The sequence below is a fragment of the Chaetodon trifascialis genome, chromosome 14 (genome assembly GCF_039877785.1).
Source record: "Chaetodon trifascialis isolate fChaTrf1 chromosome 14, fChaTrf1.hap1, whole genome shotgun sequence".
In the NCBI taxonomy this organism is placed as follows: domain Eukaryota; kingdom Metazoa; phylum Chordata; class Actinopteri; order Chaetodontiformes; family Chaetodontidae; genus Chaetodon; species Chaetodon trifascialis.
In genome coordinates this window covers 3,957,392-3,972,065 of record NC_092069.1, presented here as the reverse complement: position 1 = coordinate 3,972,065, position 14,674 = coordinate 3,957,392, and the positions used below count along the sequence as shown (strand labels likewise).

Here is a 14,674-nt window from a genome sequence, read left to right as displayed (position 1 = left end):
AAAGCTTCTTTTCTAATAATAATAATAAACAATTATCTATTTTTTTTTGTTTTGTTGAGTGTAAACCTTTTTTTTTTTAATCTGTGCTCTATTGGTTTGTCTGTGAAGGATAATGTGAGTCAAAGAGCATATGTACATACCTACAGAAAAGGTTAAACATAGATCAGGTTAGATTGTATGGCTCTGCTTTGTTCTGTCCAACTAAGACAAGTAAGGAAAAACTGATCTGACCAGTTGTGCTGTAAAACTGGGCAGAGAAAGAAGAAACAACAAATGACAAATCTAAAACGCACGACTCAGGACACCAACTCTGCCTGCACGTCATCGGATTCTAGCCCGTCTCTCTGCACCTCTCTGAACATCACATTCGATCTGGAGTATTTCTCGGGTCAGTGAAAGTCATCACTGTGACAGAAAATATATGAAACAAGTGTGATCCAGGACTCAGCAGAAACCATTCCGCATCATAACATTACACACTGAGGTAATTTGGGAGAGGGCAATATTTCCTTCCTATTTCAGCAAAGTGATCGATGTGGCGCTCTGTAGCACAGGGTCGACATTATTACAGCGCACAAACACATTACAGCCATCTCCCCACTCCTCCTATTAAATTATCCTTCTGTCCACTGCTCCAGCAACAGAGCATCCAGCTCAGAGAAGTTAACTCTTTGTAGAAAACCTCCAGTCTAATGCTCTGTGTTTAAAGGTTTTGGAGGAGGAAGACAAGCTAATTATAAACTTGTAAATGAATAGTCACTTAATTCCACTTATCAGACCGTTAAAGGAATAAAATTGAAGGAAAAGGAGTGATTTCCACGTTGTAAAAGGGGCCTGGTGATAGCTGCCGCTCAACATCTCAGCAAGGCCTGACACTGAATCTGATGCTGTTTCCTTTGAAAATGATCTACGAGCATATCTGTCAGTTTAATAGAGCACTGCGGCAACAACGGGGATTGTTTCATTTAATTTCCACTGTTGAGATTTAGACTCTCATCAATAAGAGATTAAAAGGCGTCTGATTAAAAATGCCGAGCAGAGAATGCTGCATAAAATTAAGGGGCTAATGATAAAATGATTAAGCTTCTTGGTGATGAAAGTGTTGGGGCGGATGGTAAATTGATACTTGGTGGGGTGGGAGACGAAAAAAAGAAAAGAAACCTGCTGCAATATTTATATTATGTGTTTCAGCTACGCCAAAGGGGGCTTAATTGGTTGAAATATCTACTGTGGGAAGACAAAAGTGCACTGCGGCTATATGAAAGGTGCATGGAGTTAGTCGTGAGCCTGAAGCTCTCCTTGACCCATATTAAAAGCATCAGAGTGAGATGCAAAATGCTTCAAGCCTAGTTTGCACATTCAGTTACTTGTGAGAGCAGACCCTGCGTCGAGAAGTAGAGAGGAGAGAGAGGAAATGTCTGTCCTTTGACTGGGAAATGAAAGGCGTCTGAACAGTGAGGAGAGTTGGACATACGCTGGGATGCCGGCTCGTGCCAGCACTTCGGCCTTCATGGCGTAGAGGCGTTCGCTCTTACTGATGCCCAGCTTGATCTTCACTCGGTCGTGGGCGTTGTCTTGGAAGAAGAAGCCGTTGTGGATAACAAACTCGGCATTGGATCTTGTGCCATAGAAGATGTAGATCTGCAGGAAGAACGAATCATCTGCGTCAACACCACCATCACTGTCTTGATGGCATGAAGTTAGCAGCATCTTTAAGGAACATCCAAATAATACACAGCATTTATCAAGTGCCGAACTGTTGCAGCAGCCTTTGCTCATCATTGACCTTTCTGTCCTACTGTAGCTTCTCTGAGTTTGTGTGTTTTTTTTTATTTGTTTAGTATTTTAGACGTGCAATTACTCTTTACCTTGATGTGCACTATGGGTGTTTAACTTGTTGAACTTGCCTTGGTCTTTCTACTAGTCAACAGATCCTGAGCGCAGTCCAGTGTCCATGTCGACACCGAAGATTAGCTGATAGCACTCTGTAACACAGCGGTACTTCTCAGGGAAAGACCCAACGTACTGCTCTACTCCTACTGTTTTTCATTTTCTTATTTCTTCTTCTATTCCACTTGGATTCCCAAATTCTTTTGCTAATAGCAATTCAGGTTGAATGATGAATGCAAGTGAGTGAAGAGCCTGGGAAGAACGGGACTGATTTCTGATTCAAAAGGTTCAAATGGTCAAGCAATTTTTATGGCAGACTGCAGACAAAGTAAGACACATGTTGTAAAACAAATGATGAAATAATGAATCTTCCACTTCAAAGCCACATGAACGCCCGTCCAACTGCAGGAGGAAAACTCCAATGGTTCCAAACTGAAAGCAAGACCACCTCAACAAACAGGGAGGCACGTATTAACTGTTTTGCTCAAGCATAACTTTTACTGAGCACCCGTATGTCTGCAAACTGAGAGAAGCAAGATAGGCGAGTAGTGAGAGAGTGCATGTCTCTTCACCTGTTCGTTCTCCTTGTAGTCCTGCAGTGCCACGCACTCACAGCGATCGTCCTCCAGGTTGTAGCCAGTCGTGATCTGCAGACCAACAACAGCTTTTACGAATTCGACCTTTACCAGCGACTTTTATGTTCATCAAAACAACTTGTTTTAACACTCATAGCCATCCAGAATTGTATGTGTATGCTTCTTATCTGTGAATTCAATGTTTTCACACATTTTTAGTGATTTGTAAGTGAAGTGGAAAAACAAAAAAAACAAGACAAATGCTGGACACATCAGTCAAGGTGTGACATTATTATTTAAATGTGCCGTTCACATTATCTATATTATTTTACAGGGTTCCACTGAATTTTGGGGGACGGTGATCAGGTCAGGCATAACAAACTGAATAAAACAGCACGTCACTTTCCCCGAATGCTTTCATTCTGAAAATAACACAAAATGTAGCACCACCTTTATCACTGCAGCGCTTCCACTGATCAGAGAGATGAAGAGACTTTCCTGACAAATTCTTCAACAGTTTACAATAATGTATAAAAGTGTGTGAGTGTGAAATGAAGACTTTACCAGTCCATTTGTGTGGTTACACATGTCCCAGAGGGGGATGAGGGCCAGAGTGACCCGGCTGCCGTCCTCAGTGGGGATCTGGTTCTGACGGGTCATCACTGAGGACACTGCCCACCTGTCACAAGCAATCAACCAATCACTGTTTGTTACAGTCAAGTTTGCTTCTTTTAGGATCATTCAACCAGAACAACTCAAATCGTTTGTCCGGTCACGTTTCACATCGCAACATGAGTGAGTAGCTTAGCACACAGTTCCCTGGAATAGGAGCTGGACGACAGTGAGCCTCTTTCTGCCATTCCATTCTGAAATGAACTATAACAAACACACACAGTCATTTCCACCGTTGGCCTTGGGTTTCTTTGTCATGAGTGGGCTGGAGGGTTGTTAACAACCTGTTTGGTAGTCTGACTGCTCATGTTGCCATGTTTCCTGATCCCAGCAATTACTTTGATGAGTGCAGTTTATTAATGCTGTTGTTGTAGTTTTATTATTATAAGCGTGAAGTTGTATAAAGCAGAATTATCATTTGTTACACTTTATAGCTACAACTTAAATAAAAATGGAGAGGATGATGTGAACATTCTAAGAACAGGTCCGGTCTACACACACACACTGACCTGTAGTCATCAAATGTGAAGCTGTCCTTCAGGGGCAGTTTGCTGGCTGCGGGGTGAGTCTGGAGACGGAGGGAAGGATGAAGACGAGGGGAAAAAGGGAGAGAGAAGGAAAAAACACAAATCAGAATGAGGAATTTCATTATGCAGGTATGCTGGAGGGGGGTTGCCTGACAGGGACGCCTAACAAGAAGGACTGGGAGTAGGGGGCCACCGCTGGGGCGCGCCTGTATGTGTGTGAGTGTGTGTGGTCTGTTCATGCAGTGTGACACTCGCCCCCCCACATACATCACTGTCAACTTAATTTGTTGTGGCCAGCAGCCGTCATAAATCTGCCTCATCAATTTGGGCCTGAAATGGTGTGTGTGTGTGTGTGTGTGTGTGTGTGTGTGTGTGTGTGTGTGTGTGTGTGTGTGTGTGTGTGTGTGTGTGTGTGCGTGCGTGCGTGCGTGTCTGTGTGTCTGTGTGTGTGTGTGTTGATGCCACGATCTCCATTTAAAGCCACAGCCGCCACCGACCACGGCCATTTGCAAACAGTCCTGAGCTTAAACAGGAGAGAGGGAGAAGAGTTCAGTGGAATGCATAATGAAGAAAAGGAGGTGATGGTAAGAGTAAGAAAGGCAGCAAGGGAGACAACACCACTGTTCAATGAGAGGAGAGAATGAGGAGGAACACAACTCTGAGCCACCTGCAAGAACATGACAGGAACGGATATTATCCTTTAGATGCACTGACCTATTCTGGCCTTTAACTGTAAAGCTCAATAATTAACACAAACTAATTTACGACCCACAAACTCCACACATCGGTAGTACAGTTCACCTCTCTAAATGAATGATCATGATGCTGTGCGTCTGCTGATTGTGAAAATGTGCAACTGTTTGCTAACAAGTTCACAATATCAACTTTATAAAGGTGATCATATGGTAATATTGCGGAACACTTGTTCCACTGCCACCAACTGGCCGAAACATCAAACAATAATGCAGCTTTCAACTGTGAGCAGGGACCACTGAATGTTGAATGTCTGAAACATTTTAAGATTTTTTTACAATCTTAGACATTTATAGTTCTGCCACAAGCTTATTTTCATGGAGATTAAGATCAGTGGGAACTCAAAACACTACCACCATCCAACATCTCTCCTCCTGACACTCCATTCACATAAAGCTTTCCTGAGCCCCTAAACCTAACCCTAAAACCAAGTCTTAACCCTTAAAAAGCAGCCTGGACCTATGGGGACCTCAATTTGTCCCTTGAGGTGAAATCGCTGCTCTGTTTTTGTGTGTGTGCGTGTGTGCATGAATACAGAGCGTCCGGCAGTGACACTGATTCATCCCTACAGGTGAGTGCGGAGGATCATGCTTGGGAAGTTAAACAAAGTGACCAGGCTTCCACCTCACACATCTCCCACACAGAACCATAAACAATTCTCTTTGCTCTGTTTGAGGAGGAGAGGCAGGAGGTGGGCGCTTACTGAGGTCCAGGTCCAGATTACCAGACTGGCATCCTCTTTTCCACATCTCAGCTATAATGATGATTCTTGAGCAGCCAGGAATGTGAGAGAATTTTTGCCTCACTACTAGAGGATGACCAATTAATCGGTTTGGCCGATCAACTGGCACTCATAAGATGTTTTCCAAACTATTGGTATCACAGCCAGAAGAAAACTCTGTCCACCAAATGAGTGAGTGTTCAGCGAGGTCGGGATCCTATTCAATTCAATTCAATATTCCTTTATTTGTCCCTCGAGGGGAAATTCCGATATACAACAAGTGGAGGAGCCGGCTTTCTAGATAGAATGCAGACAGTCCATGTAACGCTTCATCATAAAAGAAAATAAAAAATAGAAAACTGGAAAATTGAATTCAATTTTCTAAAACTGTAGTTGTTTTTCTAATTTACTATTTCTGTAATGTTGGATAGAACAATGGGAAGTTGTCAACCTGTCGACCATCACATTCAAGGATTATCTGGTCAGGGCCATGCATAGATCCTGCTGGTGTCCCTCTAAATGCACATTTGGCAGAGATGCCAACTCATGAGGAAGACTCTTGTTTATGTAAATCAGAGATCATCGACTATATTTGTCCAATGGACATTATTTTTCTCAGCAGGCACTGTGGGGGCCAGACATAACAAAAAAAAGGCCTAATTAAAGAATTTTTTTTTTTTTTCAGCCTATAACAGTGTGCACATGCTAAAAATGCATAATAATCAGACACTTAACTAATGCTCTCACACTTCCACCAAGGAGGGAGTCAGTGCTCAATACAAAACAATACTAATGAATGGGTCCTTTTCCTGGATCCCACTAAACAAACAAAAATACTTAAGACTCAATAGAGCAGTTGGCCAATGAAAATACCAAATGCTGCCTCTACATCGAATAGACAAGCTTTGTGACCAGTGTGCTGCTGTCAGCTCCAGTGAATGACGAGCCATAGGCTGGGTGGTTTGATGGTGGGTCCATGGACTGGAGAGGATGGAGCTGGAGAATAATCTGATTTTGTTTAAGGGGTGAATCATGAGCACAGACTTTTTGGCTCGTTGTCAGGGATGTCAAGCTAATTGGAAATCACTCTCAGGACAGACTGGACCTCTTCCACTGGTGAGTAACACGTCCTCTGAATTCATGAATTTTCTGTGGGAACTTTGACAGGCAAAATGTGACCCGCGGCTGCTTGTAGATGATCACTGATATGAACACGGAGCATATAGCTTGAGAGCCATATATAGTGATTTTCCTGTATTTCACAGGACAAACAAGCTAAATATGCGAGCTAGTGTGTCCATGCTTCATATATTCTTGCAGATGCAGCTCCATGAAAACGTTTGGGCACCCCTTGTCAAAATTCATTTCACTATTCACTACTAAGTAAAGGAGCACCATACAAAAATTTGGGCACCCCATAAGATTTTTGACATCAGATTATCAAGGCACTCTGACTGCTCAAACCTTGTCTTGTAGGTGGTAATGATAGCTAACAGGAACTGTGGAGGCATAGTTGAGGTCTGGAACACACACAAAAAAAACTTCTGTTCTGTTCACTGTTCTACTGTGTAACAACACCTGCACAAAGTTTGACCAGCCAGTCTGCATGTGTTTTGTGGACTGGGAGAAGGCTCTTGACGGTGTCTCCTGGAGAACCCTGTAAGGTACTGTGGGAGTATAGGGTAGCAGGGCCATTGCCACAACTCATCCAGTCCTTGTATAACCAATGTGAAAGCTGTGTCTGGATTCTTGGCAACACATTTTAAGTGAGTTTTGGAGTCTGCAAAGGTGACACCCTGTCTCTGATGCTCTTTGTGATATTAATTTACAGGCTCTCAAGATGGAGAGTGTCATCAGGGGTTTGGGAATCTTAGAACTGTCTTTCTGCCTTTTGCAGATAACTTGGTTCTCTTGGTTTCATCAGAGCATGACCATCTCCATCCACTAGGGTGGTTTGCAGCAGAGTGTAAAGCATCCAGGATGACATCCAGTGCCTCCAAATCTGAGGTCATGGTTCTCTGTTGGCCTGGAAAATGGTTGATTGCTCTCTCTGGGTTGGCAGTGAGTTGCTATGCCAGAGGTGGGGTTTAAGCATGTTGGGATCTTGTTCAAGAGTGATGGTCAAATGGAGTCTGAGGTGGGCAGGTGGATTGGTGTAGAGACAGCAGTAATGTAAGCATTGTACCGGGCCGTATGGGGAAGAAGAAGAGGCAGAAGGCAAAGCTTTTGACTTACGTTCCAACGCTCACCTATGGCCATGAGCTCTGGGTAGTCAATGAGATTGCAGATACAAGTGGCCAAAATGAGCCTGGGGCATCAAAAGGAGCCAGCTGAGGTGGTTTTGGCATCTGATTAGGATACCTCCTGGGCATGTTCCTTTGGAGGTTTTCAGGGAACGTCCGACTGGAAGAAGTCCTGTGTAGACCCAGAACTTGCCGGAGGCATTATATATCTCATCTAGCCTGGGAATGCCCAGGGAACCCCAAGAGGAGCTGGAAAATGTTGCAGTGGAGAGGGACATCTGGAATACCCCTCTTAGCCTGCTGCTGCCACAACGACCCTACCTCAGATAAGCGAAAGAAAATGGATAGATGGATGCATGGACTACGTCTACACACGCACAGATGCACACACAGAGCACTGCACGTTGAGCTCTTGATGTATTACCATTCACAGACAAGGGTCATCCATCATGTGCCATTGGGGGGGTTGTGTGTGTGTGTGTGTGTGTGTGTGTGTGTGTGTGTGTGTGTGTGGTACAGACATGTACCACAGCTCAGAAAAAGTCTCCTAAATGAATGAACAGACAAACAACCACAATGAAAAAACTCATTGGTATTTTGGATCAGTAAGACTGCAAATGGGCTGAGTGTGAGGGGCCAATCAGAGCCAAAATCAGGGACACAACGTAGGAGAGCTGAGGAAAGTCTGCACTGTACCAGGGTGGATGACTAAGAGATTAATACAATCACTTAAGATACTCTGTTGAGTTTTTGACCACCACAATGGTGCTATGGAGCAATGTTTTCATAAACAGGTCCCAGTTTTGCTTGTAACCATAGCCAAAGATTCCATAATCATTAGTTTACTTGCTCTACAGAAACAGCTTCATCCTTTCTACTTGTGGGCCCACTATCAAACTGTTCAGTTTCCACGCAGGCCATTCACTGGATCCAATGTTTGTTGGCCAACTGTTGTATTGAGTCCCAATCTGAGTATTGTGTTTGTTCCCTGGGAATCCAGAGTGTGTAATTCTTGGCCCTTTGGCAAACAGTTGAGAACCCCTGCCACCTCATGTTTTCTCTTTTTTATTAAATTTTCTGTTTAATACATTTTTAGTGACATTTAATACACAGTGTAGCTGGCCTTTCTGTGTGGAGTTTGAACCTGGGGTGAACCTGGGCTATGATTGGTTGAAAAGACATAGCATTCTTAATGATAATGGCAAATGAAGTCGGTAGGCCTAATTAGAGGATTTAGTTTCTGATAAGACACGGTGTAATTATGAATACTATTTTATGCAATGAACATTTCTGTTGAATAAATTGCTTTAAAAGGAGCCAACAGAATATATGGAAACACAGGCTTATTTGTGCAGCAACAGCAACCTTCTCATATGCTGATTGTTGTTTTATTTGCTTACGTTTGTTACCATGCTGGTAATTTTAGTACACCATCTATTTCATAGGTCTTTTAACGGGGAAAATGGCTGTAATTGTTTCTGTGATCACTCTGCTGATAAATGTTGTGACAGACAGTTAAAGTGTTGGTTGGGAGATGTGAGTGCATCTCAAATGAGATCCACCACAAACATTATCCCTCCACGATCTAATCTGTAGCCTTTCATTAACTCACTGTCATTCAGCATTTGGGGAATATTTCTCCTCCCTCTTTTTCTTCCTTCTTGTGAATAACTTTTATCAGGAAGCAGTCTTACGTGTAAGGGGGAATTCTTAAAAAAACGTTATCGTTCAAAGAATTTTCTTAGAATTTTGTCAGCAACAGCAATTCTTTACATTAGAATCTTGATGAATCAGGCACCAGGCTTTACTCCACAGAAAAAGGGACAGGTAAAGTAGAAGGATTTTATTGAGATTCTCTCTACAGATCTGTATGGCAGGTAAATCAAATATGCGATCAGTTCAACTACTATAGGAATGAAGTAAGGATAAAGTAAGCAGGTCAGATCAGCAAGTCGGTTTTGTTTTACATCAGAAATGTTGACAAATGGTGTGCCCTGAAAAGACCTCTGTGGCATTGAAAGGAGATGTCCAGATTGATTGGCTGGCAGTCGCAGGATTGGGGGGTGAAGGGGGGCTCTGCTTTCTATGGTTCAGCTTTCCTACATATGTTTTATTAAGTTTCTTTGTACTACACAGGTACTGTTTACTTATACCTCACTACAACTGAACTCCTACTGCTGCAGCGAGCAGCGTCGTTCTACCTGCCGCAGCAGAGCATGTGAGCGGAGCAGAGCGCAAGTGCACGAAGAGTGAGAGCAGAAGGATCCTGGATGAAGCGTAGAGTGGATTTGTTAAAAAGTTGGAGTGTCACCTTATCTCCTGCTCCAATTCCCATAAAAGACTGTCCGACTTCTGATGCTGCTGCAGCTGCAGTTACCAGCAACTCTGGTTGTGTTGGTGGACGTGTGAGTAGCACTGTTGTATTGTTAAGCATGTAGTTTGTTTTCCAGCTGAACCTGTGTGTGTTATAAGGTCATATTTTATTGATTCATTTTTTTTCTTGCATTTACTACTCAGTTTGTGGGAGGGTCTGACACAGAGAAGTCTGCAAGACATGAGAAAGAGGAAACACATATCTTTAAACTTGTTGGTTTAATAAAAAAAAACATTCAATTAGCAACTTCTAGACTGAGCAATTTTATTATCTTATAAAAGAAAAATTAACCTGAAGTTTGAGTTGAGTTAGGTTGTGGTTTTCACATTAAATGAAATTATGTGTTTAAAATAGCCTGGAAAGGAAGCAGACAAATTGCTGAGGTCAGGTTTTATTTGTGAATTAGTCTGGCTAATGTTTAAGCAGGGTGAAAACTGTGCGTAGCAATAATGAGCAGAACGGCATGGAGCGGCTTTGACATATTTCAGTTGTCCTTCCAGACTTACTGTAGGCTACTTGCTGGATTGCTAATTGAGAATTCTTTGTACTGCTTTGTTGATTTAACTTGAAACAATGTAAAAGTAAAAGCATGGTGTTGACAGAATTAGAAAACGACATGATTGACTTTTTGTGGCTCAATTACTTCCACCTGGTGGAGAACCAATATGCCACAACACAGTCAAACTGACCTACAGGGCTAACACTGATATAGTAGCTGCTATAGCAAAACAAAAGCAAAACCAAACAATCAAAAAACATCATCAGTATTGGCTGTGTATCAGCCGATGTGGCTCATAGACAATCGATATCAGCAGCAAAAAAAAAAGTCATCACATCAGATAAGTGTTTCGCAGAACATGATGATGTAACAGTTAAGGTAACTTGGACAGACATGAGATCATAGAGACCTTGACCCTGGATCACAAAACTCTAATTAGTTCATCCATGAGTCCAAAAGGACATTTTTTCCAGATCTGAAGACAACAGAATTCACAACTATATGGGTAAAATTAAGCTAGCATAACCATGTTGTGAACAGCACTCTACTCTGTACTAAAACACTGATATTAAACTTCTCATCCCACTCAAAGAAAGAAAGCAAATATATAAAATATTTCCACAAATACTAGATGAATTGGTCACAGACGGCCCCTCTACTAACCACTGGAAAATATAATATAGGTTGGGAAGACCAACCTACAGAGTTGTGCATGCTAGAGGCAAATCCCTGTGTTTGGGGGAATGTCAGTAATGGTTGTGCCTGTCTGTATACATCAGCATATATCAGTCTGTGTGGCTGATCATACATCCAACATACCGGACAGACAGAGGACGAGGAGGTGGGGTTGGGACACAGAAAGAGAGGTAGAGTGATTGAGAGAGAGAGAGAGAGAGAGAGAGAGAGAGAGAGAGAGAGAGAAAGGTTTTTGAGGAAGGTACATTCAGGTCAATTCAATTCAAAGCCAATGTGACAAGCTAATTTTCCAGTGCGGTCATCTGAGGAGGGAGGGGAGGGAGGAGGTGGGGACAGAATGAGGGGCTATATGAGGAAGGAAGACTGTGTGTGTGTGTGTGTGTGTGTGTGTGTGCGTGCGTGTGTGTGTGTGTGTGTGTGTGTGTGTGTGTGATGAAAGGAGATGTATCCAAGATGAGCGGACACGACACACACACCTCCATGAGCCCTCCTTGCTTAGTCTCCATCTCAAGCCAAGTGCAACACAGGGCTGCGTGTGGGGTGTGTATGTGTGTGTGCACGCATGAGTGCACTGTGTGTGCATGTGTGTGCGTGTGTGTGTGCGTGTAATGAGAAAATCTCCTCTTCTTTAAGACGAAGTCAAACTCAAATACAGCACTCTACCGCCCAGATCTCACACTTCAACACTTACTGTGATGACTGTACATCCTGTTATGATACTGCCACAATCTGTTACCCACAGCGGTGTCCTGTTACAGATGATTCCACTTTGTATAAGCTTAAGCCTCTAAGAACTGACACTATTGGGTTTATCCCACCCGTATGTGCACTTGTCAAGATTTTCTTTCCTGCCACTTTATGCTGTACAGTCGCCTCTCTCAGGTCCTCATATACAGTATGTAACAACGTCAGGACCTGAGCTCTGCTCCCAAATTTTCTTCAGCATCAAGCAGTCAATGTGTGAAGAACAGAAGTGAAGATGAAAAAGTTCAGCTGCTCTGAATATGCCCACTTGTGCCCCGTTGATTATACTGGCTACATCCTGTAGGCAGAGCTTGGCCCCGCCGTGAGGCTTGCCTTGGTGCTGTGCATGTTTGCCTGTAGAGGAGCCAGCAGCAAGCAGTTCATAGCGCTGCAAGTGGAAGGCAGAAGCGATGGAAGGTGGGCTGACCATGGCAGCGCGCCTCAGGAGAACAACACAGACAAGCTAATCTTCACCAGCAACTTCCCAGACATCCCAGAAATGGACCCAGACAGTAGGCACGAGTCAGATGGCTCGGCTCCCTCCATCTTGGGCCAACCTCTCAGTTCTCCTGTCTCTCCACTGGGTGATCTGGGGTCTGATTACGAAGACAGGGCTCCCCGTCGGCAGGTTTACCAGTCCCCACTGCAGCCAGGAGCTCTACCAGAGCGACTCTCTCCTACTCCTCATCAGTCCTCCAGCCATATGGCCTTTTCCTGGACTTGCTGGACATCATCAGGAAAGTGGCAGATCTAAGGGGCATCACAATACCAGAAGAAAAACCTGAACCAGGGCCAATTAACATCCAGGAGCTCCCTCCCAAACCTCCACCACAGTGGCCTTGTATCATTGATCTCTGGCCTTTCAAGCAGGCTGCGTTTTTTAAGCCTGGAAACCTGGTACTCACCAGAGTCCACAAAAACACGGAAAAAGGTTTACCATCTGTCCTGCCACTAAAGCAGAGCCTAGTTTCCATACTTTTTCCCATGACAACCATCTTCAACAAGCCCAAGCCACGACTCCTCTGGATCAAGTTCACGCTTCCTGACCGTTTGCACCAGTGTGCTGCACAGAATGCTGCAGCTCAGAACAACACAGGACTGCTGTCCACAGCCACTTCTGCAATGGCCACCAAATGTGGGGCTCTTTCCCCAGACCTTCCCCAAGTGACATCGGGAAGGCTATGACACCTCTCCTGACCTCCATTAAGGTGACCCTGGTGGCTGCATTAAAGTACCATGGCATGGTAGGGAAATATCTGGCTGCATACGTCATGGCTTCCCCTCTAATCAGACGGAAGCAGCTGTATGCTTAAATATCCTCCAATGGCCTGTCTGGACCACTCTTCCAAAGCACCACAACTCAAGGAGTGGAGAGAGTGAACCTGCTGCACCTCAGCCTCATCAGCAGCACCAAGATGCTCACTCCAGAGAGAGGGAACCTGCAGCCACTGCTGCAGCTGCGCCTTCACATGCACCCATTGTGGTTCTTCGTCCTCCACCTGCCGTGGTGTCCTCCTCCAGCGGCTGCAGTTCAGCAAGCTCCATGACACCCTGGCAAGAACCAGGAGCCAGTGCAGTGTGTACCTGGTCCAACCAACAACCACTTTTCTTTTAAGAGTAGTTTGCTCTCAGTCAGTTCGCTCATGCTCCAGCTGCATTTTGCAGTATTCCTCACACAAAACAAATGCTCGCCACCACACGCACACACACACACACACACACACACACACAGCAGGTAGTGCGTGTGCCTCACAGCAACAAGGTCGCCGGTTTGATTCCCGGGTCGGGCCTTTCTGTGTGAAGTGTGCATGTTCTGCCCATGCATGTGTGGGTTCTCTCCGGGTACTCCGGCTTCCTCCAACAGACCAAAAACATGCTCATTAGGTTGATTGGTGCCTCTAAATTGCCCCTAGGTGTGAGTGTGAGTGTGAATGATTGTGTGTTTGTGCCCTGCGATCGGCTGGCGACTGGTCCAGGGTGTACCCTGCTCCCGCCCGTTGACAGCCGAGATAGGCTCCGGCCCCCCCGTGACCCCCGATGGATGGATGGATGATCGGAAAGAATTAGCACCAACCTTGCACTCTTCAGGGCGAGTTTGTGGTCATATCTCAGCACAACCTCATTCAGGTGTAGTGTTGATGTGTAGACAGGGAAGAGTTTTAGCTTGTGACATCAGAGTGTGCACGGTTATTTTGTTTTGTTTATATGAGACAATACATCATGGCCCAAACAGCGCTGATTCTAACCTTGCTAACAGGACTTTTTGTACATTAATGCAAAAATGTACAGTTACTCATACACTGTCTTGAGGAACAAAAGGTCACTCAGGGTTCCCACACTTTTTCCATTTCAAAAGACTTCTCATCTTGTATTTCCATATTTGACATCTGAGTACATATAGTTTTAAATATAAGGAAATAAAATCAAACTTAACATGTATGTTACATTCTATGTTTGCTATTATGCTGTCAAATAAAAGCCGGAAGCAGAGATGTGCACAGACAGCTCCGCCCTCTTGTGCAATCAAAATACCATCAAAATGGACAAATATGAACCGAAAGACAAAATAATGCACCATGTTCTTGTTTCACTGCAGGAAGTTTTTCTTCGCCGCTGTCACCAAGTGCTTGCTCATGGGGGGAATTGTTGGGTCTCTGTAGATTAAAGAGTACGGTCCTGACCTGCTCTATATGGAAATTGTCCAGAGACAACTTCTGTTGTGATTTGGCGCTATATAAATAAAACTGAATTGAACTGAATCTCTGTGTCCCATGGAGGCATTGGATAGCATGTCCTTGGCTGGAAGATTGTCGTTCAGTACTGTGGCTCATACAAATCAGTTACTGCTATGTGTATATGCAAATAAAAGATATTGCTGCATCTTCTGTCAAATTACTTTGGTGGCCGTTGTTTTGATTTGGTACAGTAGTAAGCATTTGGGGCTAGGGCTGGACAATACAGTGGTATATACTGTGCAAGG

General features: G+C 44.0%; 1 protein-coding gene across 1 annotated transcript in view; it reads right to left on the bottom strand.

Moving 5' to 3' along the window:
• setd3 (SET domain containing 3, actin histidine methyltransferase) overlaps nt 1–14,674 on the bottom strand; it is a 38,647-nt gene that overhangs the window by 6,634 nt on the left and 17,339 nt on the right. The window contains exons 7-10 of the mRNA XM_070979283.1: nt 3,647–3,705; nt 3,030–3,144; nt 2,463–2,537; nt 1,475–1,641 (exon numbers count right to left, since the gene is read on the bottom strand). Coding sequence (XP_070835384.1) covers nt 1,475–1,641; nt 2,463–2,537; nt 3,030–3,144; nt 3,647–3,705 — 416 coding nt within the window. The remainder of the gene's footprint in view (nt 1–1,474; nt 1,642–2,462; nt 2,538–3,029; nt 3,145–3,646; nt 3,706–14,674) is intronic.